General features: G+C 36.4%; 1 protein-coding gene across 2 annotated transcripts in view; it reads left to right on the top strand.

Annotated features, from left to right (window-relative positions):
• SENP7 (SUMO specific peptidase 7) overlaps positions 1 to 25,205 on the top strand; it is a 155,316-nt gene that overhangs the window by 35,678 nt on the left and 94,433 nt on the right. For both annotated transcript variants that reach the window (XM_040621177.1, XM_040621178.1), the window contains one exon: positions 20,858 to 20,955. In XM_040621177.1, coding sequence (XP_040477111.1) covers positions 20,858 to 20,955 — 98 coding nt within the window. The remainder of the gene's footprint in view (positions 1 to 20,857; positions 20,956 to 25,205) is intronic.

Genomic DNA, 25,205 nt, shown 5'->3' with positions numbered 1-25,205 from the left:
ATGGCTTAGTCTTTCGGTGACCAGCCCTCATCCAGGAGCCTTCCAGGAGCCCACCCAGAGTCACCTCATTAGTACAAAAGACACTTCTATCACCCAGGAAATTACAAGGGTTTCAGGAGCCTCTATGTTAGAATGGGAGCAAAAGATCAAATATATAACAAAAGATGCTCCTATCAATGCAGGAAATTACAAGGGTTTTAGGAGCTCTGTGCCAGGAACTGTGGGCAGAGACCAATGTATATAATATTTGTTCTCCTGCACAGTCATCAAGGGTGATCCATGTTGTGGTGTGTGTCAAAATTAACTCCTTTTAAGACTGAATAAAAAAAAGATTGAATAATATTTCATTGTATGTTATATATCACATTTTGTTTATCCTTCTTTTATTAGTGGGACACTTGAATTTTTTTTAGCTTTTTGTGAACAATGCTGCTATAAACACAGGTGTATAAATCTCTTTAAGGAAAACAGTGTTTTAAACTTATTACATATATAGTCACCTTACATCCTTGTGAGATAGCTACTTATTATGTCCATTTTACTGACAGAAACTAATGCAGAGAAGATAAATAATTTACTTGTATCAGAGTCATACTGTTTTGTATTAAATCATTTTAACTTTTGTGTCTAGTCAGATTAAATCTAAACCCTGTTAGTAGGATGTCTGACTCTTTCCTCAAATTTCTCATGTAGAAGTTCATAGGGAACCAGCTGTAGTAATCCCTCTTCCAATTGTTGTAATGCATTACTTCAAAATCACAGACCCTGTTTAATTTGGTATATAATAATTTATTTCCTTAGTCATACAAAAATTGTATGATTATGTAAGCTTTGACTGTCAAAATGTTGATTTCCTAAAAAATTACCTCGACGGTTTAAAATAGCTTCTATTTTTTTCGTGGACTTATACTTTCTGCACTAGCAAAAGAGCCAGGTGGTTTTGTAGATTGCACTTTTTTTTCTTCCATGACCTGTGAATTTGGCTGTTTATCTTGAATTTCTAAATAAAAACAAATTTAAGTGCCTTTTAATGTCATAGTTTGTTATATTTAGTATTAAATTCCATTTTTTTCCCCCCAGTGGAAAAGAAGCAAGAAATAAGGTCCTCTCTAGACCATAAAAGTAGAAAAGGTGTCCGTGGACGTCCTGTCACTTCTAAAACATCACCAGAAAGGTAAGGTATATGTGTGTATGACATAGGATGGGCTGATACTGTGTGTAAATAGTGTGACCATGGGTGATTCATTTAGCCTCTTTTGGGTCTCAGTTACCATACTTTTGAAATACAAAGACTGAATTCAAGATTCAGTTCTAGGTTCCTTCCAAGCTCCGAACTTTCTGTGATTCTAAGTCATCTTAACTCCTTGTTTCGTGCATTTGGTACATCTTGATAAACTTTAGCTGATAAAACAAAAAGTTACGTATAGACTGATTATAATGCTTGATTCATCATTTGTGGTCTGCAGTAAGAAGGATGCTCAATTTAGCTAATCATAGTACTAGTGGGAATTATGGTTACTAGAATTAAATATTTGGGGGATTGAAATTGCAATTATCAGAAGAAATTTAGAGCATTTCAGGATTGGACATCCGTAAATGATTAAAAAGTTGTTATTGTAACAAAAAGGGCATTGAATTTTCCTTTTTGAATAGTGAATGAAAAAATGACTAGCAGAGTAAAAATTAGTTACTGGGAGATCACACGAATTAGAAGACTAATTGGAGTTCTTAAATTTATGTCAGAGCACTTTATAAGGTACATTTAGTCTTATTCTCCCTTTTCCAGTAAATTGTCTGTAGGAAATGTAAAACATGTTAGTGATTCCATATCCTTACCAATATTTAATTCTCTCCTCCTCTCTCTGCCTCCTCCTTTTCCTTCCTTTCCCTAGATATCCCCTGTGGGTGTGAAATGGTGCCTCATTGTGGTTTTGATATGCATTTCCTAATGACACTATCTTTTTATGTGTGGTTGTTGATCATTTTTATATCTTCTTGAGAATAGTCTATTTAGATCCTTTGCCATTTTAAAATTGTGTTGTTTCTGCTTTTTGAATTGTAAGAATTCTTTTTATATTCTGTATACAAGTCTTTATCAGATAGATGATTTGCAAAATATTTTCTCCCCATTCAGCTTCAGTTTCTTGATGTTGATGTTGTCTCTTTGAAGCACGGAAGTTTTTTCATTTTGATGAAGTCCCATTTATCTATTTTTCTTTTGTTGCTGCTGTTTTTGTTGTCCTATCTAAGAAACTGTTGCCTAATATGAGGTTACAGTGATTTATTTTTGAGTTTTCTTCTAAGAGCTTTAAGGTTCCTAGCTATTAGATTTAGGTCTTTTTATTCATTTAGAGTTAATTTCTAGATATGATATGAGATAGGCATCCAAATTTATATTTTTGTTTGTGAATATGCAATTGTCCCCAGCATTATCGGTTGAAAAAGTGATCCAATTTTTTGGGTACTTTTATTGAAAAATCAATCGACTATAAATATAAAGGTTTATTGCTGATTTGGAATTATATTCCATTGATCTATATGTTTGTCTTTATGCCAGTATCACTGTATCTTGATTATAAAACTTGGCATTAAGTTTTGAGATTGGAAAGTGAGAGTCTTCAAACTTCTATTATGATTTTTCTTTCTTCTTTTTTTTTTTTTTAAAGATTTTATTTATTTATTTGATGTGAGATAGGGACAGCCAGCCAGAGAGGGAACACAAGCAAGTGGAAGTGGGAGAGGCAGCGAAGCAGGCTCATAGCAGAGGAGTCTGATGGTGGGGCTCGATCCCATAACGCCGGGATCACGCCCTGAGCCGAAGGCGGCAGACGTCTAATCGCTGTGCCACCCAGGCGCCTTTCAAACTTATTATATTTTTTCAAGATTGTTTTGTTGTTCTGGGTTCCTTGCATTTTCAGTTGAATTTGTAGAATCAGGTTGTCAATTTTAACAAAAAAAGCCAACCAGAATTTTGATAGAGAATGTGTTGACTCTGTAGACTAATTCTGGGGATTTTGCCAATTTAATATTTAAAATCCTCTGATTCATTGATCGAGATTCTCTCCATTTATTTAGATCCTTTTAATTTCTTTCAGCAATGCTTGTAAAATTTATTTTCTTCTTTGATGCTGTTGTGACTGGAATTGTTTATTTTTATTTCGTTTTTTAAAAAGATTTTATTTTATTTTATTTGACAGAGAGCAAGCACAAGTAGGGGAGCTGCAGGCAGAGGAGGAGAAGCAGGCTCCTCTTGCTGAGCAGAGAGCCTAATGAGGTGGCTTTGACCCCAGAACCTGGTGGGATCATGACCTGAGCCAAAGGCAGACGCTAATGATTGAGCCACCCAGGCACCCCTGTTTTTCTCTTAATTTTATTTTCTCTTCAGACTGTTCATTGTTGGTGTATAGGAACTGATTTTATATATGTTAACATAATATGCTGCAACCTTGTTTAAGTTACAATACTAGTTCTGAAGTTTTTAGTAGATTGCTTGAGTTTGTTCATAAAAGACAGTTTTACTCTCTTCTTTCCAACTGGATGTCTTTAATTTTCTTTCTTTGCTTAATTGTCCTGGCTAGAACATCTAGCACAATGTGGAATAGAAGTGGTGAGAATGGGACATCTTTTGTTTTTTCCCACTCTCAGAGCAAAAGCAGTTAGTATTTGACCATTAAGCATCATGTTAGCTAAGTTTTTCATAGATGCTTTGCTATGGTTTGAATATTTGTGTCCCCTCAGAATGTTTATGTTCAAATTCTAATACCCAGTGTGGATGGCATTTGGAGGTGGGTCCCTTAGGAGGTTGCAGGTCAAAGGGTGGGAGCACTCATGAATGGGATTACTACCTTAAATAAGAGACCTCACAGAGTTTCCTAGTTTCTTCACCACGTTGAGGACACAGTGAGAAGTTAGCCATCTGAGTCTAGGAAGAGAGCCTGACACTTGCTGGCTGGCACCCTGATCTTGGACCCTCCTAGCAGCCTCCAGAGCTAAGTGGCAGGTTAATGAATGGTTGTTTCTAAGCCACCCACTTTATGGTATTTTTGTTATAGTAACTCAGATAGACTTGAGACATATCCTTTTCATGATGAGGAAGTTCCTTTCTATTCCTAACTTGTTGGAGGTTTTTTATCATGAATGCATGTTGCTTATTTTGTCAAATGCCTTTTCTGCATTCATATCATGTAATTTGTATCCTTTATTAATACAATGTATTACATAACTTGATTTTTTTTTTTTTTAAGATTTTATTTATTTATTTGATAGAGAGAGAGGCAGCAACAGCGGAACACAAGCAGGGGGAGGGGAGGGAGAAGCAGGCTTCCCTGAGCAGGGAGCCCGATGTGGCTCCGATCCCAGGACACTGGGATCATGACTGAGCTGAAGGCAGACACTTAACGACTGAGGCACCCAGATCCCCCATAACTTGATTTTTAAATCTTAAACCAACTTTGATTCCTGGGATAAATTCTAATTTGATCCTGATTTATAATCCCATTATATGTTGATGAATTCAGTTTGCTAGGATTTTGTTAAGTACTGTTTACATTTGCATTAAAAAGCAGAAAATCATCGCTGTTTTCTTATGTTGTCTTTGTCTGGCTTTTGGAATCAGGTTAATACTCGGCCTCTGAAGAATGAGTTGGAAAGTGTTCTCTCTTCCTCTTGTTTTTCTGGAAGTAAATTTTTGGAGGGTCAATATTAATTTTTCTTTAGATGTTTTGCTTTTAAGATTGTATTTTAGTAATCTCTCCACATCGCAACATGGAGAGCTTGAACTCACAGCCCTGAGATCAATACGTCGCATGCCCTACTGTCGAGCCAGCCAGGCACCCCCAGTTTTTCTTTTTGAATGTTTGATGAAATGCACCACTGAGCCATCTGGTCATGGCATTTTGCATATGTGTGTGTCTGAAGTTTTCACATCACAAATGTAAATTTTTTTGTTATAGTTCTATGTCACAGATTTTCTATTTCTTTATGAGTCAGTTTTGGTAGGCTTGTGCCTTTTGGGAGTTTTTGCATTTGATAAGTTATCTAACTGTTGGCATATGTTTGTTCAAAATATTCTTCATAATCTTCATAATTACTGTAATATTACTGGATCTTTTTCATTCCTGATTTACTAATTTGCATTTTCTCTCTTTTCTCTTCAGTCTCCCTAAAGATTTGTTAATTTTGTTGGATCTTTTTTCAAAGAACCAACTTTTGATTTCATTAATCTCCCTATTGGTTTTCTGTGTTCTATTTCATTTACTTCCCATTATAATCTTTTTTTCCTTGTTCTTGTTTTGGAAATAGTTTGTGCTTCTTTTTCTAAATCTTGAGGTGTATGGTGAGACTTATTGATTTGAGAGCTGTCTTCTTTCTGCACATAGACACTTATAGTTTTAAATTTCCCTGAACATATTAGCTACGTCTCAAACGATTCCAGAGTTCCGTGAGAAGCCTGGTGGCGCGCGCACCCGGTTGAGAGTCTCAGTCTGCTGTTTCGCGGGTGCCGACCGCGAGTCCGCCCGCTCCCCCGTGCAGGTGGCCCACCAGCCGCCAGCTGCCCCGCGCACGCTCCGGGAGCTCCCGGTCTCAGTCTGGATCCCGTGAGCACACCGGGATTCCGGTGTTCCGGGAGATGCCTGGTGGCGCGCGTTCACGGCTCACCGGTCTCAGTCTGCTCTCTCGCGGTGCCCTCCGTGAGTCCAACCGCTCCCCCGTGCAGGTGGCTGCCGCTTCCCAGCGCCCAAACGCGGCGGCTCCCTCCCCCTTCCGTTTATCTTCCGATTTCTGTGCGCGGTTTTAGGGCTCGCCTCTTGGTACCTCAATACTCAGCGCTGGAGATGTTTATTTGTAGAGATCCAGATGTATCTTCCTGCGTCTCAGGCTGATTCCGTGGTTATTTAGGTTGGTCTGTTACCTATCCAGCTCGACTCAGGGGACCGGCTGAAAAAGGGGTCCCCTACTCCTCCGCCATCTTAACTCCTCTCCTCTGCAAATAATTTCTTACATTCTGTAGGTTGCCTATTCATTTTGCTGTACAGAAGCTTTTGTTTTATGTAGTCACACTTGTCTACGGCCATACCACCCTGAACGTGCCCAATCTCGTCTGATACGGTGACACTTATTTATTTCTGTCTTTGTTGCCTTTGCTTATGTGTCAGATTCAAAAAATCATTGCTAAGACCAATGTTAAGGAACTTACCATCTTCTAGGAATTTTATAGTTTTAGGTTTTATGTTAAAGTCTTTAATCCATTTTGAGTTGATCTTTATATATGGCGTAGGATAGTGGTCTAATTTCATTATTTCAAATATGGCTGTCCAGTTTCCCAGCACCATTTATTGAAGAGAGTGTTCTTTCCCCATTGTATATTTTTGGTTCTTTTTATTTATTAATTGAACGTATATGCATGGGTTTATTTCTGGGCTGTGTTCTGTTCCATTGATCTTACGTCTATTTTTATGCCTATGCCACACTGTTTTGATTACTATAGCTTTGTAATATAGTTTCAAATGAGGAAATATGATGCCTCTGACATTTTTCTTCTTTCTTAAGATTGCTTTGACTATTTGGGATCTTTTGTTGTTGCATACAAATTTTAGGGTTATTCTATTTCTGTGAAAAATGCTGCTGGAATGTTGATAGGGATTGCATTGAATTTGTAGATTACTTTGAGTAGTGTGGACATTTTATCAATATTTTTCGAATCCATGAGCACAGAATATTTTTGCATTTATTTATGTCTTTTTCAATTTCTTTTGTCAGTGTTTTATAGTTTTCAATGTATCAGACTTTCATCTTCTTGGTTGAATTTATTCCTAGGTTTTTGTTTTGTTTTGTTTTGTTTTGTTTTGCTGGAGTTGTATATGGGATTGTTTTCTTAACATCTCTGATAGTTTGTTGTTAGTATATGGAAATGACATTGATTTTTGTATCCTGCAGCTTTACTGAAATTGTTAATTAGTTCTAAGTTTTTGGTGGCATCTTTAAGCTTTTCTATATATAATATCATGTCATCTGTGAATAGAGACAATTTCACTTCTTTGTGATTTGGTTGTCATTTATTTATTTATTTTTTACCTAGTTGCAAGATTTGGTTAGGACTTCTAGTACTTTGTTAAAGAAAAGTGGGGAGAGTTGGAATCCTTGTCTTCTTCCTGATTTTTAAAGGAAAAACTTTCAGCTTTTCATGATTGAGTATGATAGGTACTGTGTACTGTGATATATGATCTTTATTATATTTAGGTATATTCCATATATATTTACTTTGTTGAGAGTTTTTATTATGAATGGATGTTGAATTTTGTCAGATGCTCTTTCTGGATCTGTTGAGATGATGATATGTTTTACTTTATTGTTTATGAGGTGTATCACATTGATTGATTGGTGGACATTGAACCTTCCTTGCATCCCTGGAATAAATCCTATTTGATAACGGTGTATGATTCTTTTATATTGTTGGATTGGATTTGCTAATATTTTATTGAGGATTTTTGTATCTAATTTCATCAGAGATATTGGTCTGTAATTTTCTTTCCTTTTTTTTTCCTTTTAAAGATTTTATTTATTTGAGAGAGAGAGTGTGTGTGAGAGACAGAGAGAGGGAGCATGAGTGGTGTGGAGGGGCAGTGGGAAAGGGAGAAGCAGACTCCCAACTGAGCAAGGAGCCCAATATGGAGCCCAATCCCAGGACCCCGCGATCATGACCTTTGCTGAAGGTAGATGCTTAATTGACTGGTCTGTAATTTTCTTGAATGTCCTTGTCTGAGTTTGGTATTAGAGTGTTGAAGGCCTTGTAAAATAAATTTGAGAGTGATTCCTCTTCTATGTTTTGGAGGAGTTTGAGAAAAATTGGTAATAATTCTTATTTAAATGTTGGTATGCTTCACCAGGGAAGCTCTCTGTCTTGTACTTTTATTTGTTGGGAGGTTTTTGATTACCGATTTGATCTCCTTACTAGTAATAAGGCTGTTCAGATTATCAGTTTCCTCATAATTCATTCTTGGTAGGTCATGTTTCTAGGAGTTTACCCATTTCTTCTAGGTTGTCCAGAATGTTGTTGTGTAATTAATTTTTCATAGTAGCCTCTTATGATTTTTTATAGTTTAGTGGTATCATTAGCAGTGTCTCTTCTTTCATTTCTGGTTTTATTTATTGAATTCTCTCTCTTTTTCTTGGTTAGTCTAGCTAAAGGTTTATCAATTTCATTTATCTTTTCAAAATACCAGCTCTTAGTTTCATTAATCTTCTCTGTTGTCTCTTTAGTCTCAATTTCTACTCTGATCTTTGTTAATTCCTTCATTCCAGTAACTTACGGGCTTAGTTTGTACTTTTTCTAATTCCTTGAAGTGTAAAGTGACATTTGAGGTCTTTCTGTTTCTTATTGTGGATGCTTATTGCTATGAACTTTTTTCTTAATACTGCTTTTGTTGCATCCCATAAGTTTTTTTTTTTTTTAAAGATTTTGTTTATTTATTTGACAGAGATAGAGACAGCCAGCGAGAGAGGGAACACAAGCAGGGGGAGTGGGGGAGGAATAAGCAGGCTCATAGCGGAGGAGCCTGATGTGGGGCTCGATCCCATAACGCCGGGATCACGCCTTGAGCCTAAGGCAGACGCTTAACCGCTGTGCCACCCAGGCGCCCCGCATCCCATAAGTTTTTATATATTGCCATTTTCATATGTCTCAAGGTATTTTTTAATTGTCTTATGATTTCTTCTTTGGTTGTTCAGGAGCATGTTGTTTGATCTCCACATATTTGTTGAGTTTTTCAGTTTTCTTCTTGTGATTGATAGGTAGTTTTGTACCATTGTATTTGGAAAAGATGCTTGGTATGATATCAATCTTCTTATATTCATTTATTTAAAACATTTTTAAGTTTAAATTATTTAAAAAACTCTTTAACCATCATCACCCACCCACCCTCATCCTCCCCACCAATCCTTTTCTTTGTTTTTTTTTGGGGGGGGGGAGGCAGAGAGGATGGGGGTGGAGAGAGAGAGAGAGAGAGAGAGGGACAGACTCTTGAGCAGTCTTCATGCCCACTGTGGAGCTCGATGCTTGGCTTGATTTCACAACTCTGAGATCATGACCTGAACTGAAATCAAGAGTCAGATGCTTGGGGCCACCTGGGTAGCGCAGTCGTTAAGCGTCTGCCTTCGGCTCAGGGCGTGATCCTGGCGTTCCAGGATGGAGTCCCACATCGGGCTCCTCTGCTGGGAGCCTGCTTCTTCCTCTCCCACTCCCCTGCTGTGTTCCCTCTCTCGCTGGCTGTCTCTCTGTCACATAAATAAATAAAATCTTAAAAAAAAAAAAAAGAAAAAAAAGAGTCAGATACTTAACTCAGTGAGCCACCCAGGTGCCCCCCCCCCAAATCTTCATAAGTTTATTAAGACTTGTTTTGTGGCCTAATGTCTGATGTGTTCCAGAGAATGTTCCATGTATGTCTGAGAAGAATGTATATTCTGCTGTTTTTGGATGGAATGTTCTATAAATGTCTTTTAAATCCATCTGGTCTAATGTGCTGTTTTAGTCCAGTCCTTTCTTGATTCTCTCTCTGGATGATCTATCCATTGGAGAAAGTGGGGGTATTGAAGTCTGCTACTATTATTGTATTGTTGTTTATTTCTCCCTTTAATCTGTTAGTATTTGCATTACATATTTAGATGTTCCTATATTGGGCTCATAAATACTTACAAATATTATATCCTCGTGTTGGATTGAGCCCTTTATCATTATATAATGACCTACTTTGTCAGTTACTGCAGTTTCTGTTTCAAAGTGTATTTTGTCTCATTAAGCGTACTGACCCCAGCTTTTTTTTGGTTTCCCTTTTAAGGAATATCTTTCCCGATCCCTTCTTTTTTAACTTATGTGTGTTGTTAAAGGTGAAGTGAGTCTCTCGTAGGCGGTATATAGTTTTTTTTTTTTTTTTTTTACCCATTTAATCACTCTATGTCTTGATTAGAGAATTTATACCATTTACATTTAAAGAATTATTGATAGGTATGGACTTATTGCCATTTTGTTAATTAGTTTTTAACTGTTTTGTAATTCCCTGTTTCTTTTCTCTTGCTCTATTGCTGATCTATTTGATGATCTTCTGTGGTGATATTGATACCTTTCCCTTTGTCTTTTGTGTATCTACTGAAGATTTTTGCCTTGTGTTTACCATGAGGCTTACAAAAAACATCTTTATAGCATTATATTTTAAGTTGATAGTCACTTAAGCTTGAATTCATTCTAAAGCTCTACATTTTTATCCACCCCCCATTTTGTTTTTGATGTTACAATTTGCTATTTTGTGTATCCATTAATGAATTATTGTAGTTAGAGTTTTTTTTTTTTAACATTTTTCCTTTAGCCTTTATATTATACTTAGAAGTGGTTAGCCCACCACAATTATATTAGCTTATTCTGAATTTATGTATTTGCTTTTACTAGTGAGATTCATACTTTCACGTTTTCTTGTTACTAATTAGCAGCCTTTTGTTTTGGATTAAGGAACTCCCTACAACATTTCTTATAAAGCTAGTCTACAGGTGATGAGTTCCTTTACCTTCTGCTTGTCTTGAAAACTCTATCTCTTCTTGAATTCTGGAAGACACCTTTGGCGGTTTTATTCTTGTTTTTGGTGGTTTGTTTGAGTACCTTTTTTTTTTTTTTTAAGTTTATTTATTTTTAGGTGATCTCTGTACCCAATGTGGTGCTCAGACTCACAACCCCCTGAGATTATGAATTGCATGCTCTACCAGCTCAGCCAGCCAGGTACCCCAGTTTCAGCACTTTTAATACATAATGCACTTTGTTCTGGCCTGCAAAGTTTCTGCTGAAAAATCTGCTAATAATATTTTGGGAGGGGGTTTCCTTGTATATAACAAGTTATTGTTCTCTTGTTGCTTTTTAAATTCTCCTTGTGTTTAACTTTTTGTAATTTAACTATAATGTGTCTTGGTGTGAATCTCTTTGGAGACCTAATTTGGAACATCTATTTTGGAACTTTCTGAGCTTCCTGGATTTGAAAGTCTGTTTCCTCCCCATTATTTCTTAAGATAATTTCTGGCACTTTCTCTCTCTCTTCTCCTTCTGGGGCCTCTATAATGTGAATATTGTTCTATCTGATGTTGTTCCATAAATCCCTTATTATATACTCACTCTTTTTAATTTCTTTTTCTTTCTGGTCTTTTTCTTTTGGTCTTCTGAATGGGTGAATTCAGAATTCTGAATGGCTGCCCTATCTTTGACTGGTCCTTTCTTTTTACTTCATCTAGTCTACTGTTGAAATTCTTAGTTCTGTTATTGTATTCTTCAGCTCTGTGATTTCTGTTTGGTACTTAATATATTTTCTTTGTTGAAATTTTCACTGTGTCCATGTGTTGTTCTCCTGATGTTGGTAAGCCTCTTTATAACAGTTGTTTTAAACTATTTATTAGGTAAGCCACTTATCTCCATTTCGTTAAGGTCTTTTTCTGATGTTCTTTTGTTTGAAACATATTCCTTTGCTTCATTTTCCTTCACTCTAGTTGGTTTCTGTGCATTATATGAAACAGCCACCTCCTAGTCTTGAAGGTATGATCTTGTATAGGAGTTGAACTCTATCTTAGCTCTTGGTTGTCTCTCAGACCTTTCGGATTATCAAAGTTGACTTCTTTTTTCTTAGTGTCTTCCAGTAGTTGAGGGTGTGCCAAGACCTGTCAGTGTCTCTAAGGGGTGATCTCAGTCAGGCTGGTTGGAAGGTGGATCCTCAGGCAGCAACTTTAAAAGTATGCAAAGATACCTCTTTCAGGGGGAGACTGGTAGATGAGTGTTTCTGTCTGCTCCCTCTGTGCTGTGCCCTGGGGGATAGCTGGTGTTAAGAACTTTCTCTGTTTGTTTCAGTCCTGTGGAATCCATGAACATATTCTCCACTGGCACCATAGCCACATGATCAAGGGGCATCCCATAGGTAGCAGCTGCAAAAACCGGGGTGTCAGACTTGTGCATAAGCTCCTTTTCAGGAGATGATGGCAATCTGGAGTGAAGCAGAGGGAGATACAAAGATGGCATCTGCTTGGCTCTGTGGTCTCCGGAGAGAATTGTAGTTGGCCTCTAAATGCATGTTAAATTAGAAGCCTGTCCCCAGGTTGCGGTTTTTACGATAAACAAATAGACCTCTTTCTGGGTGTGTTTCAATCAGCTACCTCTATGCTGGGTCCTGGAATGTTAGCCATGGTGAGTCCACGTGAATCTTTTAAGAACTGTCTCTTGGTTTGCTAGAGCCTTGTGATTTTCATGGATGCATGCCGTGTTGGCTTTCAAAGCTAGATGTTTTAGTTGCCTGTCTCCTCGGTGATAATCTTAAAGGTCAGGGTGCCAGATGTCGGGTCCAAATTCTTTGTACCTTAGGCAGAAGCTGGGAGTTGTCAGTTCTCTCCTGGTTGTGTTCTATTTTGCTGGGGGTGGTGTTTATGGCAAGATCATCTCAGCTTCTCCTACATGTTTCAGTGTTTTTTCTCATTCCTATGGTATTTAGAGGAGTTGTTCAGCTAGTTTCTGGATTTTTTCAGAGGGAATTGTTGTATATGTAGGTTTGGTATGTCTGTGGGAGGAAGTGATTTCAGGAGCCTCCTACACTGTCATCTTGAACTGGAACTATCCCTGGTAGATTATTGTTAGTTGACGTCCATAGTTTACGTTAGGGTTCACATTTTGTCTAGTATATTCTGTCTTTTGACAAGTGTATAATGGCATGCAACTACCATTACAATGTGATACAGAATAATTTCACTGTTAAAAATATCTTTTGTGCTCCACTGATCTTTTTAATATCTCCAGTTTTACTTTTTCTTTCTTTCTTTCTTTCTTTCTTTCTTTCTTTCTTTCTTTCTTTCTTTCTTTCTTTCCTTTTCTTCCTTCCTTTCTTTCTTTTTTTTTTTAAGGATTTTATTTATTTATTTGACAGAGATAGAGACAGCCAGCAAGAGAGGGAACACAAGCAGGGGGAGTGGGAGAGGAAGAAGCAGGCTCATAGCGGAGGAGCCTGATGTGGGGCTCGATCCCATAACGCCGGGATCACGCCCTGAGCTGAAGGCAGACGCTTAACTGCTGTGCCACCCAGGCGCCCCCTTTCTTTCTTTTTTTTCTTAAAGATTTTATTTATTTATTTGACAGAGAGACAGCCAGTGAGAGAAGGAACACATGCAGGGGGAGGGGAGAGGAAGAAGCAGGCTCCCAGTGGAGGAACCTGATGTGGGGCTCGATCCCAGAACGTCGGGGTCACGCCCTGAGCCGAAGGCAGCCGCCCAACGACTGAGCCACCCAGGCGCCCCATCCAGTTTTACTTTTTCTGTAATGTCACATGGAATCATACAAACTTTTCAGATTGTTTTCTTCCACTTAGCAATATGCTTTTACATTCATCATGTCTTTTTTTGTGGCTTGATAGCTCATTTCTTAAAAAAAAAGAATTTTTTGGGGGGGCGCCTGATGGCTTAGTCAGTTAAGCGTCTGACTTGTTTTTGGCTCAGGTCATGGTCTCAGGGTCCTGAGATCAAGCACTTCATTGGGCTCCCTGCTCAGTGGGGAGTCTGCTGCTTTTCTCTCTCTCCCTCTGCCTTTCTACCCACTCATGTGTGCTCTCTCTCTATCTCTTTCTCTAAAATAAATAAATAAATCTTTAAAAAAATAAAGACGTTTTCACTAGAGCAGCTTTAGGATTGCAGCAAAATTGAGCGGAAGGTACAGTTTCCATATGTCCCTTGCCTCCACACATGCATAGCCTCCCCGATTATTGTTTTTATTGCTGACTAATATTCCATTAAGTGGATGTAGCACAGTTTGTTTATCCATCACCTGTTAAAAGACATCTTGTTTGCTTCCAGGTTTTGGCAATTATGAATAAAGCCACAGTAAATATTCATGTACACGTTTTTGTGTGGACATGTTTCCCACTTATTTCAATAAATACCAAGGATTGCAGTTGTTGGATTGTATGTTAAGGGTATGTTTAGTTTTGTCAGGAATTGCTAAACTGTCTTCCAAAATGGTTGTACATTTTACATTCCCACCAGCATCTAATGAGATTTCCTAATGCTCCACATTCTAGTTGACATTTGGTATTGTCAGTGTCTTATGTTTTAGCAATTCTAATAGGTGTATAGTGGTATCTTGTTTTAACTTGCAGTTCTCTGATGACATATTTTCTTGAGTTTTTTTTCATATGTATTTTTGCCAGCTGTGTATCTTCTTTGGTGAGGTGTGCCTTCAGATCCTTGGCCTTTTTAAACTTGGATTGTTTTCTTATTTTAGAGTTTTAGGAAACCACTGTATTTTGGATATCAGTCTTTTTATCAGATATGTATTTTGCAAAAAATTTTTTTTCTAGTCTTTGTGTTATCTTTTCATTCTCTTAATGGTCTTTCACAAAGCAGAAGTTTTAATTTCAGGGAAGGCCAAATTATCATTTTTTTCCCTTCATGGATAGTGCTTTAGGTATTATATCTAAGAAGTAATTGCCTAACGCAAGTTCACCTAGGTTTTTTCTGATATTATCTTTTAGGAGTTTTATAGTTTTGCATTTTATATTTAGACCTGTGGCCCATTTTGCATTAATTTTTGTGAAAGATGTAAGACTTATGTCTCTGACTCTTTCTACATGGATATCAGCACCATTTGTTGGAAATACTAGCCTTTATGTATTGAATTGCCATTGTTCCCATGTCATAGATCAGTTGATTACATTATGTGGATCTGTTTCTCAGCTATTTATTCTGCTCCATTGATCTATTTGTTTGTCCATGCCATGCTATCTTGGTTACTGTAGCTTTTGCAGTAAGTCTTGACATCAGGAGTGTAAGTTTTCCAAGTTTGTTTTTCTTCAATATTGTATTGGCTATTCTGGGTCTTTGGCTTTCTATTTAAAATTTAGAATCACTTTGTCACTATCCACAAACTAACTTGTTGGGATATTGATTGGTGTTGACTTTGTAGATTAAGTTGGGAGGACAACTTATTGAGTCTTCCTATCCATGTACATGAAATATCTATTTAGATCTTTGATACCTTTTAACACAGTTTTGTGTTTTTTGTCATACAGATTTTGTATATATTTTATTTGATTTGTACATAAATATTTACTTTTTTTGTGCTGATGTATTGTTTTTAATTTCAAATTCCAATGTTAATTATTTTTAAAGAAGAAGGTAATTGACTTTTGTATAAATATCTTGTTTCCTGCACCATTGCTAAAATGGCTTGTTTGTTGAAGGAGTTTTTTTTTTTTTTAAATCGATTCTTTGGGATTTTCACCTTAAATAAAAGTTTTATTTTTTTCCCCCAGTCTGTGTACTTTTTATTTCCTTTTCTTATTTTACAACATTTTCTAGGGCTTCAGTATGAGGCTGAATAGGATTGCTGAAAGGGTACATCCTTGCTTTGTTTTATTTTAGTGTGGAAGCATCTGGTTTCTTACCATAGGTATATTTTCTGTAGGTTTGCTGTAGATTTCTTTATTAGATTGAGAACAGTCCCTTCTCTTGCTACTTTGCTGAGAATTTTCTTTAAAAAAAGTCGTAAATGGCTTTTAGAGTTTGTCAGATTTTTTTTTTCCACCTTATGTGTTTTGGTGCTCTAATGTTGAGCACGTAGATATTAAAGATTGTTATGTCTTCTGGGAGAATTGACCCCTTTTATCATTATGTAGTATTTATCTTTACCCCTATTTCCCTCCAAATTGATAATTTTTCTTTTTCTTAAGTTTGTTGAGTCCGAAATCAGTATAGCTACTCTAGCTTTCTTTTGATCTGTGATAGAACGGCATATCTTTATCCCTTGACTTTTCATATTATGTTTGGTGTGTAGTTTTTTTTTTTTTCTGGGGATTGATCTTTGAATATTGAACCACCTTTCTGCCCTAGAATAAACCCTAACTGCCTGTATTGTATTATTCTTTTCATATATTACTTGTTTTGATCTGCTAATTTTTTTGTTGAGTGTTTTTGTCTATGCTTATTTGAGATGTTGGTCTTTAGTTTTTTTTTCTTCTTGTAGTGCCATTATATGGATTCAGTATCAGTGCAATGCTTACATTATAGAATGAAGTGTGAACTGTTCACTTCTAGTTAATGGAATAGAGAGTATATAATTCATTTTCTTACTTAAATGTCTGATTTGCTGGGAAAACTCTCAGGACCTTTAGAGGCTAGGAGTTAGTGGAAGGAAGGGTGGCAACTGTGTTTATAAAAGGGTAGCAGAAAGGATGTGTGTAACCCAGCTGTTTATATCTTGACTTTGGTTGTGGTCACACAGATGTGCACATATGATAAAAGAGCACTGAACTAAAAATGCACTTATACACAAATGTGTGCATATAAAACAGGTGACATCTTAATAAGGTCATGAATTGTCTCATTGTTAATTTCCTGGTTATATATTTTTCTGTTGTCATGTAGGATGTTTGGGGAAAACATTGGGGAAAAAGTGGTTGAAGAGTATACAAGATTCTCCAGACCTTCCCCCATAATACATCCAATGGCTCAGTAGATACTAGTTAGCAAATAATTTCAGCTTATGTTTTTTGTTAAGTGTTTTCGTTGTTGGCATTACATGTTGCTTACTTTGGAAACTGGATGAAGAACCAGTCGAGTTGAAATTCTGATATAAAGTTAAATCTATGGGGCGCCTGGGTGGCACGGCGGTTGGGCGTCTGCCTTCGGCTCGGGGCGTGTTCCCCGCGTTGTGGGATCGAGCCCCACATCAGGCTCCTCCGCTATGAGCCTGCTTCTTCCTCTCCCACTCCCCCTGCTTGTGTTCCCTCTCTCGCTAGCTGTCTCTATCTCTGTCAAATAAATAAATAAATAAATCTTTAAAAAAAAATAAAGTTAAATCTAGACCAATAATCTCAATTGGTTGGAAAGTCATCATGGATTTTTACTACAGTAAGCTGTGATGGGGTAAGTAGTTGTGAACAAAGTCAGCATTTTCCTCAAGATACAGCTTTGGTTCCCTTTTAGTATCTAAGGAAGCACTCAGTTGAGATTGTCAACCCCACACCACTTAGAATGCATGTAGAGTTGATTTTGTCTAAGAAAATTTTTAATAGTTATTGTGGACCATTTTATTGAATTAGCATAGTATTTTATTTTGGTGTCCTTGGAGAGGGATAAATTTATGTAACTGAATGCTTTGATTCTGTCAGTAAACAAAGTCTTTTTTTTTTCTTCTAAAAGCCTTTTTCATATTTAAAATAAAATTATTCATGCTATCTTAACTTTCCTATTTGTGGTCGGGTAGCTTTCAGATTATGTATGGGAATAAATTCCCATTCATAATCAGTTTGTAGGAGAATTCTTTGTTATGTGATTTTTATTTTTCAGAGATAGCATATAATAGGTTCATAGACTAAAAGAAAAACAAGTCATAAGTGTGAAAAATACAAATTACTAACCCAGCCTACAATTCTTAACAAATTTTTAAAAAGAAAATATGTAAATATTTTAATGTGATATTACGTATAAGAAACAAGTGATCAAAGTCGAAGTGAATTTTATTTTCATTTGGTAACATTTCTGGATATACTTCAGGTTACCCTTGGATATGGTAGGATTCAATAATTCAGAGTTAATGACATTTTAATTAATCTCCTTCCTATTAAAGTTGTCTCCAGTTTGTCTTCATGAGTTCATCTTATTTTTGTAATAGTTTAAAACTCTTATTCTTTTTTGCCCCCTCTTTGGTGGGAATACGGTTGTTGTCTTCTCTTTACAGAATCTGAGGCTCAAAGACTAGTACTTTCATCATTTTGCACATGTAGGTAACCTGATTATAGTATGATTAGCGGGTTACAAAAAATTCAATAATATAAAATGTGAAGGTTGCATTTACTGTGAGGTTAGTGGAACAATTACAGGGAACTAGTTGGCCAGTAGTTCTGAGCATTCAGCCCTTAAGCCAAATCCTTCCTAGTCCTCATTGCAGTTGGATGTAAACAGATAATATAATTCATTGTGAGAAGTGTTATCAGTAATAGAGATATGCAAAAACTATAATGGTATTGTAGGAGAGATTGATTTACTCTGTGAGAGGGTGAGGAAGTTTTCTTGGTGGTACTAGATTGGGGTTTACTGGACAAAGAGAACTAGGGAGGGTAAAGCTTCTAGTAAGGAAACATGTTGAAGGATGAAACTGCATAGCACTTTCAGGGAACTACAGATAGTTTAGTATGGTCAGAATACAAGATGCATGGGAAGCAGACGTGAGAAATGAAAACACAATTATTATTATTATTATTTTCCTCCTTTAAGTAGTCAGAAACACTTAAGAATGTAAGCAGGAGAGTGACAACAGATTTGCATTTTTTAAAGGTTTAACTTTCATGATGAAGCAGATGCTAGATTAGAGGGTAAGAGACCATCGGCAGGGAATCCTATTAGGATAACATTGTAAGAGTCTAGGTCAGAAATGAGAAGAGGCAGAACTAAGACAATGATAGTGAAAATGGAGAGATGTAGTTTTAATCTTGTAATATTGATAGATTTACATTTTGTAGTGAAATGGGAGTGACAGATGTGTTTAAGTTGATATCTTGATGGCGGATTTCTGAGAATTTATATAATTTAGAATTAAAGCATTGGAAGAATTTAGGCTTTTATGGGAGAAAGACTTGGGGTCATTTGTCGAACTTCACTTTCCTCCGATAAAATGTGTTTTATACCATGCAGGGTTGTGGTGATAATGAGATAACATAATTTCTAGAGAATTAAAAAGGATGTTTATCGAGGGCTGTCATGTTCAAAACAGTGTTTTATTTTTCATTAATTTTTTTTATCTTTTAAAAATTTATTTTAAATTGTGGTTAAATACACATAACATAAAATTTATCATTTTAACCATTTTTAGGGGTACAATTCACTGGCGTGAAGTACATTCACATTGTTGTGCCACCATTATCACCATCTATCTCCAGAACTCTTTATATCTTGCAAACCTGAAACACTCTACCCATTAAATGATACTTCATTTCTCCCTCTCTCAGCCCCAGGCAACTACCATTCTACTTCCTACCTTTATGAATTTGACTACTTTAGATACTTCATGTAACTTGAATCATACAGTATTTCTCTTTTTGTTACTGACTTATTTCACTTAGCATAATGTAATCGTGTGGGGAAAAACCAAGTCTTCCTCCTTTGTTTCTCATTTACTCTCACACTACTATCATATTTACAGTACTTTTGACACCAGAGGTGTGTGGGTTTTCCCCTACTAAGCAGTGCTCTGTGATACCAGCTGGGTATTCTACAATTTAATTCAATTCTGACTCTACTTGGAAATAGTGTCAGACCCTATAAGTTAGGGGCTCGGTCCCATAAGAGTCCTCCCATCCCCCTTCAGATGCCAGTCACAAGTCCAGCTGTCACCTGTGCTTGTGATTGAGTGGCTATAAATCTAAGGTTCCCACAGCTACCCCGTCAGGTTCGATTAATTTATGCTAGAGCTGCTAAGAGAACTCAGGAAAATACTTACATTTATCAGTTTATTGAAGGATATGATAAAGGATACCATTGAACAGTTAGATGAAGAGATACACAGGGCGAGGTCTGGGAGGGTCTCTAGTGCAGGAGCCTCTGTCCTTGTGGAGTTCACGTGTGTGGTTTGTGGATGTGTTCACCAACCTGACAATGCTCTGAGTCCCATACTGTTGGGATTTTTATGGAAGCTTCCGCATGTAGATATAACTTATTAAGTCTGTTTTCAGCTCTTTTTCGCCTCTCTAGAAAATGGACAGTGAGGCTAAAAATTCCAAGCTTCTAATTATGGCTTAGTCTTTCTGGTGACCAGCCCTCATCCAGGAGCCTTCCAGGAGCCCACCCAGAGTCACCTCATTAGTACAAAAGACACTTCTATCACCCAGGAAATTACAAGGGTTTCAGGAGCCCTATGTTAGGAATGGGGAGCAAAGATCAAATATATAACAAAAGATGCTCCTATCAATGCAGGAAATTACAAGGGTTTTAGGAGCTCTGTGCCAGGAACTGGGGGCAGAGACCAATGTATATATATATTTGTTCTCCCACAGTCATCAAGGGTGATCCATGTTGTGGTGTGTGTCAAAATTAACTTTTTAAGACTGAATAAAAAAAAGATTGAATAATATTTCATTGTATGTATATATCACATTTTGTTTATCCTTCTTTTATTAGTGGGACACTTGAATTTTTTTAGCTTTTGTGAACAATGCTGCTATAAACACAGGTGTATAAATCTCTTTAAGGAAAACAGTGTTTTAAACTTATTACATATATAGTCACCTTACATCCTTGTGAGATAGCTACTATTATGTCCATTTTACTGATAAAGAAACTAATGCAGAGAAGATAAATAATTTACTTGTATAGAGTCATACTGTTTTGTATTAAATCATTTTAACTTTTGTGTCTAGTCAGATTAAATCTAAACCCTGTTAGTAGGATGTCTGACTCTTTCCTAAATTTTCCATGTAGAAGTTCATAGGGAACCAGTTGTAATCCCTTCCAATTGTTGTAAATGCAGTTACTTCAAAATCACAGACCCTGTTTAACTTGGTATATAATAATTTTTATTTCCTTTAGTCATACAAAAATTGTATGATTATGTAAGCTTTGGACTGTCAAAATGTTGATTTCCTAACAAATTACCTCGACGGTTTAAAATAGCTTCTATTTTTTTCGTGGACTTATATTTCTGCACTAGCAAAAGAGCCAGGTGGTTTTGTAGATTGCACTTTTTTTCTTCCATGACCTGTGAATTTGGCTGTTTATCTTGAATTTCTAAATAAAAACAAATTTAAGTGCCTTTTAATTGTCATATTGTTATATTTAGTATTAAATTCCATTTTTTCCCCCCCAGTGGAAAAGAAGCCTAAGAAATAAGGTCCTCTCTCTAGACCATAAAAGTAGAAAAGGTGTCCGTGGACGTCCTGTCACTTCTAAAACATCACCAGAAAGGTAAGGTATATGTGTGTATGACATAGGATGGGCTTATACTGTGTGTAAATAGTGTGACCATGGGTGATTCATTTAGCCTCTTTGGGTCTCAGTTACCATACTTTTGAAATACAAAGACTGAATTCAAGATTCAGTTCTAGGGTTCCTTCCAAGCTCGAACTTTCTGTGATTCTAAGTCATCTTAACTCCTTGTTTTGTGCATTTGGTACATCTTGATAAACTTTAGCTGATAAAACAAAAGTTACGTATAGACTGATTATAATGCTTGATTCATCATTTGTGGTCTGCAGTAAGAAGGATGCTCAATTTAGCTAATCATAGTACTAGTGAATTATGGTTATACTAGAATTAAATATTTGGGGGATTGAAATTGCAATTATCAGAAGAAATTTAGAGCATTTCAGGATTGGACATCCGTAAATGATTAAAAAGTTGTTATTGTACAAAAGGGCATTGAATTTTCCTTTTTTTGAATAGTGAATGAAAAAATGACTAGCAGAGTAAAAATTAGTTACTGGGAGATCACACGAATTAGAAGACTAATTGGAGTTCTTAAATTTATGTCAGAGCACTTTATAAGGTACTTAGTCTTATTCTCCCTTTTCCAGTAAATTGTCTGTAGGAAATGTAAAACATGTTAGTGATTCCATATCCTTACCAATATTTAATTCTCTTCCTCCCTCTCTGCCTTCCTCCTTTCCTTCCTTCCCTAGATATCCCTGTGGGTGTGAAATGGTGCCTCATTGTGGTTTTGATATGCATTTCCTAATGACACTATCTTTTTATGTGGTTGTTGATCATTTTTATATCTTCTTTGGAGAATAGTCTATTTAGATCCTTTGCCATTTTAAAATTGTGTTGTTTCTGTTTTTGAATTGTAAGAATTCTTTTTATATTCTGTATACAAGTCTTTATCAGATAGATGATTTGCAAATATTTTCTCCCATTCAGCGCTTCAGTTTCTTGATGTTGATGTTGTCTTTTGAAGCACGGAAGTTTTTTCATTTTGATGAAGTCCCATTTATCTATTTTTCTTTTGTTGCTGTGCTTTTGTTGTCCTATCTAAGAAACTGTTGCCTAATATGAGGTTACAGTGATTTATTTTTGAGTTTTCTTCTAAGAGTTTAAGGTTCTAGCTATTAGATTTAGGTCTTTTATTCATTTAGAGTTAATTTTCAGATATGATATGAGATAGGCATCCAAATTTATATTTTTGTTTGTGAATATGCAATTGTCCCAGCACCATCGGTTGAAAAAGTACCAATTTTTTGGGTACTTTTATTGAAAATCAACTGACTATAAATATAAAGGTTTATTGCTGGATTTGGAATTATATTCCATTGATCTATATGTTTGTCTTTATGCCAGTATCACTGTATCTTGATTACTAAAACTTGGCATTAAGTTTTGAGATTGGAAAGTGAGAGTCTTCAAACTTTATTATATTTTTCTTTTCTTTTTTTTTTTTTAAAGATTTTATTTATTTATTTGACAGAGATAGGGACAGCCAGCGAGAGAGGGAACACAAGCAAGGGAAGTGGGAGAGGAAGAAGCAGGCTCATAGCAGAGGAGCCTGATGTGGGGCTCGATCCCATAACGCCGGGATCACGCCCTGAGCCGAAGGCAGACGCTTAACCGCTGTGCCACCCAGGCGCCCCCAAACTTTATTATATTTTTCAAGATTGTTTTGGTTGTTCTGGGTTCCTTGCATTTTCAGTTGAATTCTAGAATCAGGTTGTCAATTTTAACAAAAAAGCCAACCAGAATTTTGATAGAGAATGTGTTGACTCTGTAGACTAATTTGGGGATTTTGGCCAATTTAATATTTAAAAATCCTCTGATTCATTGACATGCGATATCTTTCCATTTATTTAGATCCTTTTTAATTTCTTTCAGCAATGTTTGGAAATTTATTTTCTTCTTTTTGATGCTGTTGTGACTGGAATTGTTTATTTTATTTCGTTTTTTAAAAAGATTTTATTTATTTATTTGACAGAGAGCAAGCACAAGTAGGGGAGCTGCAGGCAGAGAGAGGGAGAAGCAGGCTCCTTGCTGAGCAGAGAGCCTAATGCAGGGCTTGACCCCAGAACCTTGGGATCATGACCTGAGCCAAAGGCAGACGCTTAATGATTGAGCCACCCAGGCACCCCTGTTTTCTTAATTTTATTTTCAGACTGTTCATTGTTGGTGTATAGGAACTGATTTTATATATGTTAACATAATATGCTGCAACCTTGTTTAAGTCATACTAGTTCTAGAAGTTTTTAGTAGATTGCTTGGAGTTTTGTTCATAAAGACAGTTTTACTTCTTTCTTTCCAACTGGATGCCTTTAATTTTCTTTCTTTGCTTAATTGTCCTGGCTAGAACATCTAGTACAATGTGGAATAGAAGTGGTGAGAATGGACATCTTTGTTTTTTCCCCACTCTCAGAGCAAAAGCAGTTAGTATTTGACCATTAAGTATCATGTTAGCTAAGTTTTTCATAGATGCTTTGCTATGGTTTGAATATTTGTGTCCCCTCAGAATGTTTATGTTCAAATTCTAATACCCAGTGTGATGGCATTTGGAGGTGGGTCCCTTAGGAGGTTGTGTAAGTCATAAGGGTGGAGCACTCATGAATGGGATTACTACCTAAATAAGAGACCTCACAGAGTTTCCTAGTTTCTTCCACCACGTTGAGGACACAGTGAGAAGTTAGCCATCTGGAGTCTAGAAGAGAGCCTGACCATGCTGGCTGGCACCCTGATCTTGGACTTAGCAGCCTCCAGAGCTATGAGAAATGAATGTTGTTTATAAGCCACCCACTTTATGGTATTTTGTTATAGTAACTCAGATAGACTGAGACATATCCTTTTTCATGATGAGGAAGTTCCTTTCTATTCCTAACTTGTTGGAGGCTTTTTATCATGAATGCATGTTGCATTTTGTCAAATGCCTTTTCTGCATTCATATCATGTAATTTGTATCCTTTATTAATACAATGTATTACATAACTTGATTTTTTTTTTTAAGATTTTATTTATTTATTTGATAGAGAGAGAGGCAGCAACAGCGGGAACACAAGCAGGGGGAGTGGGAGAGGGAGAAGCAGGCTTCCCTCTGAGCAGGGAGCCCGATGCGGGGCTCGATCCCAGGACACTGGGATCATGACCTGAGCTGAAGGCAGACACTTAACGACTGAGGCACCCAGATGCCCCCATAACTTGATTTTTAAATCTTAAACCAACTTTGATTCCTGGGATAAATTCCACTTGATCCTGATTTATAATCCCATTTATATGTTGATGAATTCAGTTTGCTAGGATTTTGTTAAGTATGTTTACATTTGCATTAAAAAGAGAAATTCATCGCTGTTTTCTTATGTTGTCTTTGTCTGGCTTTGGAATCAGGTTAATACTGGCCTTGAAGAATGAGTTGGAAAGTGTTCTCTCTTCCTTTGTTTTTCTGGAAGAATTTTTGGAGGGTCAATATTAATTTTTCTTTAGATGTTTTGCTTTTAAGATTGTATTTTAGTAATCTCTACACGCAACATGGAGCTTGAACTCACAGCCCTGAGATCAATAGTCGCATGCCCTACTGTCTGAGCCAGCCAGGCACCCCAGTTTTTCTTTGAATGTTTGATGAAATGCACCACTGAGCCATCTGGTCATTGGCATTTTGCATATGTGTGTGTCTGAAGTTTTCACATCACAAATGTAAATTTTTGTTTGTTATAGTTCTATTCAGATTTTCTATTTCTTTATGAGTCAGTTTTGGTAGCTTGTGCCTTTTTGGGAGTTTTTGCATTTGATAAGTTATCTAACTTGTTGGCATATGTTTGTTCAAAATATTCTCTCATAATCTTTTTAATTACTGTAATATTACTGATCTTTTTCATTCCTGATTTACTAATTTGCATTTTCTCTCTTTTTCTCTTCAGTCTCCCTAAAGATTTGTTAATTTTGTTGATCTTTTCAAAGAACCAACTTTTGATTTCATTAATTCTCCCTATTGGTTTTCTGTGTTCTATTTCATTTACTTCCATTATAATCTTTTTTTCCTTGTTCTTGTTTTGGAAATAGTTTGTGCTTCTTTTTCTAAATCTTGAGGTGTATGGTGAGATTATTGATTTGAGAGCTGTCTTCTTTTCTAACATAGACACTTATAGTTTTAAATTTCCCCTGAACTATATTAGCTACGTCTCAAACTTTATATGTTTTGATGTTCTTTTCATTAATCTTGAAAGTATTTTCTTTTTTTTTTTTTTTTT

This window comes from Ursus maritimus, unplaced genomic scaffold (genome assembly GCF_017311325.1).
Source record: "Ursus maritimus isolate PB19 unplaced genomic scaffold, ASM1731132v1 scaffold_4, whole genome shotgun sequence".
Classification (NCBI taxonomy): Eukaryota; Metazoa; Chordata; class Mammalia; order Carnivora; family Ursidae; genus Ursus; species Ursus maritimus.
Note: the sequence above shows the minus strand (reverse complement) of the source record. Positions and strands in the feature narration are given on the sequence as shown.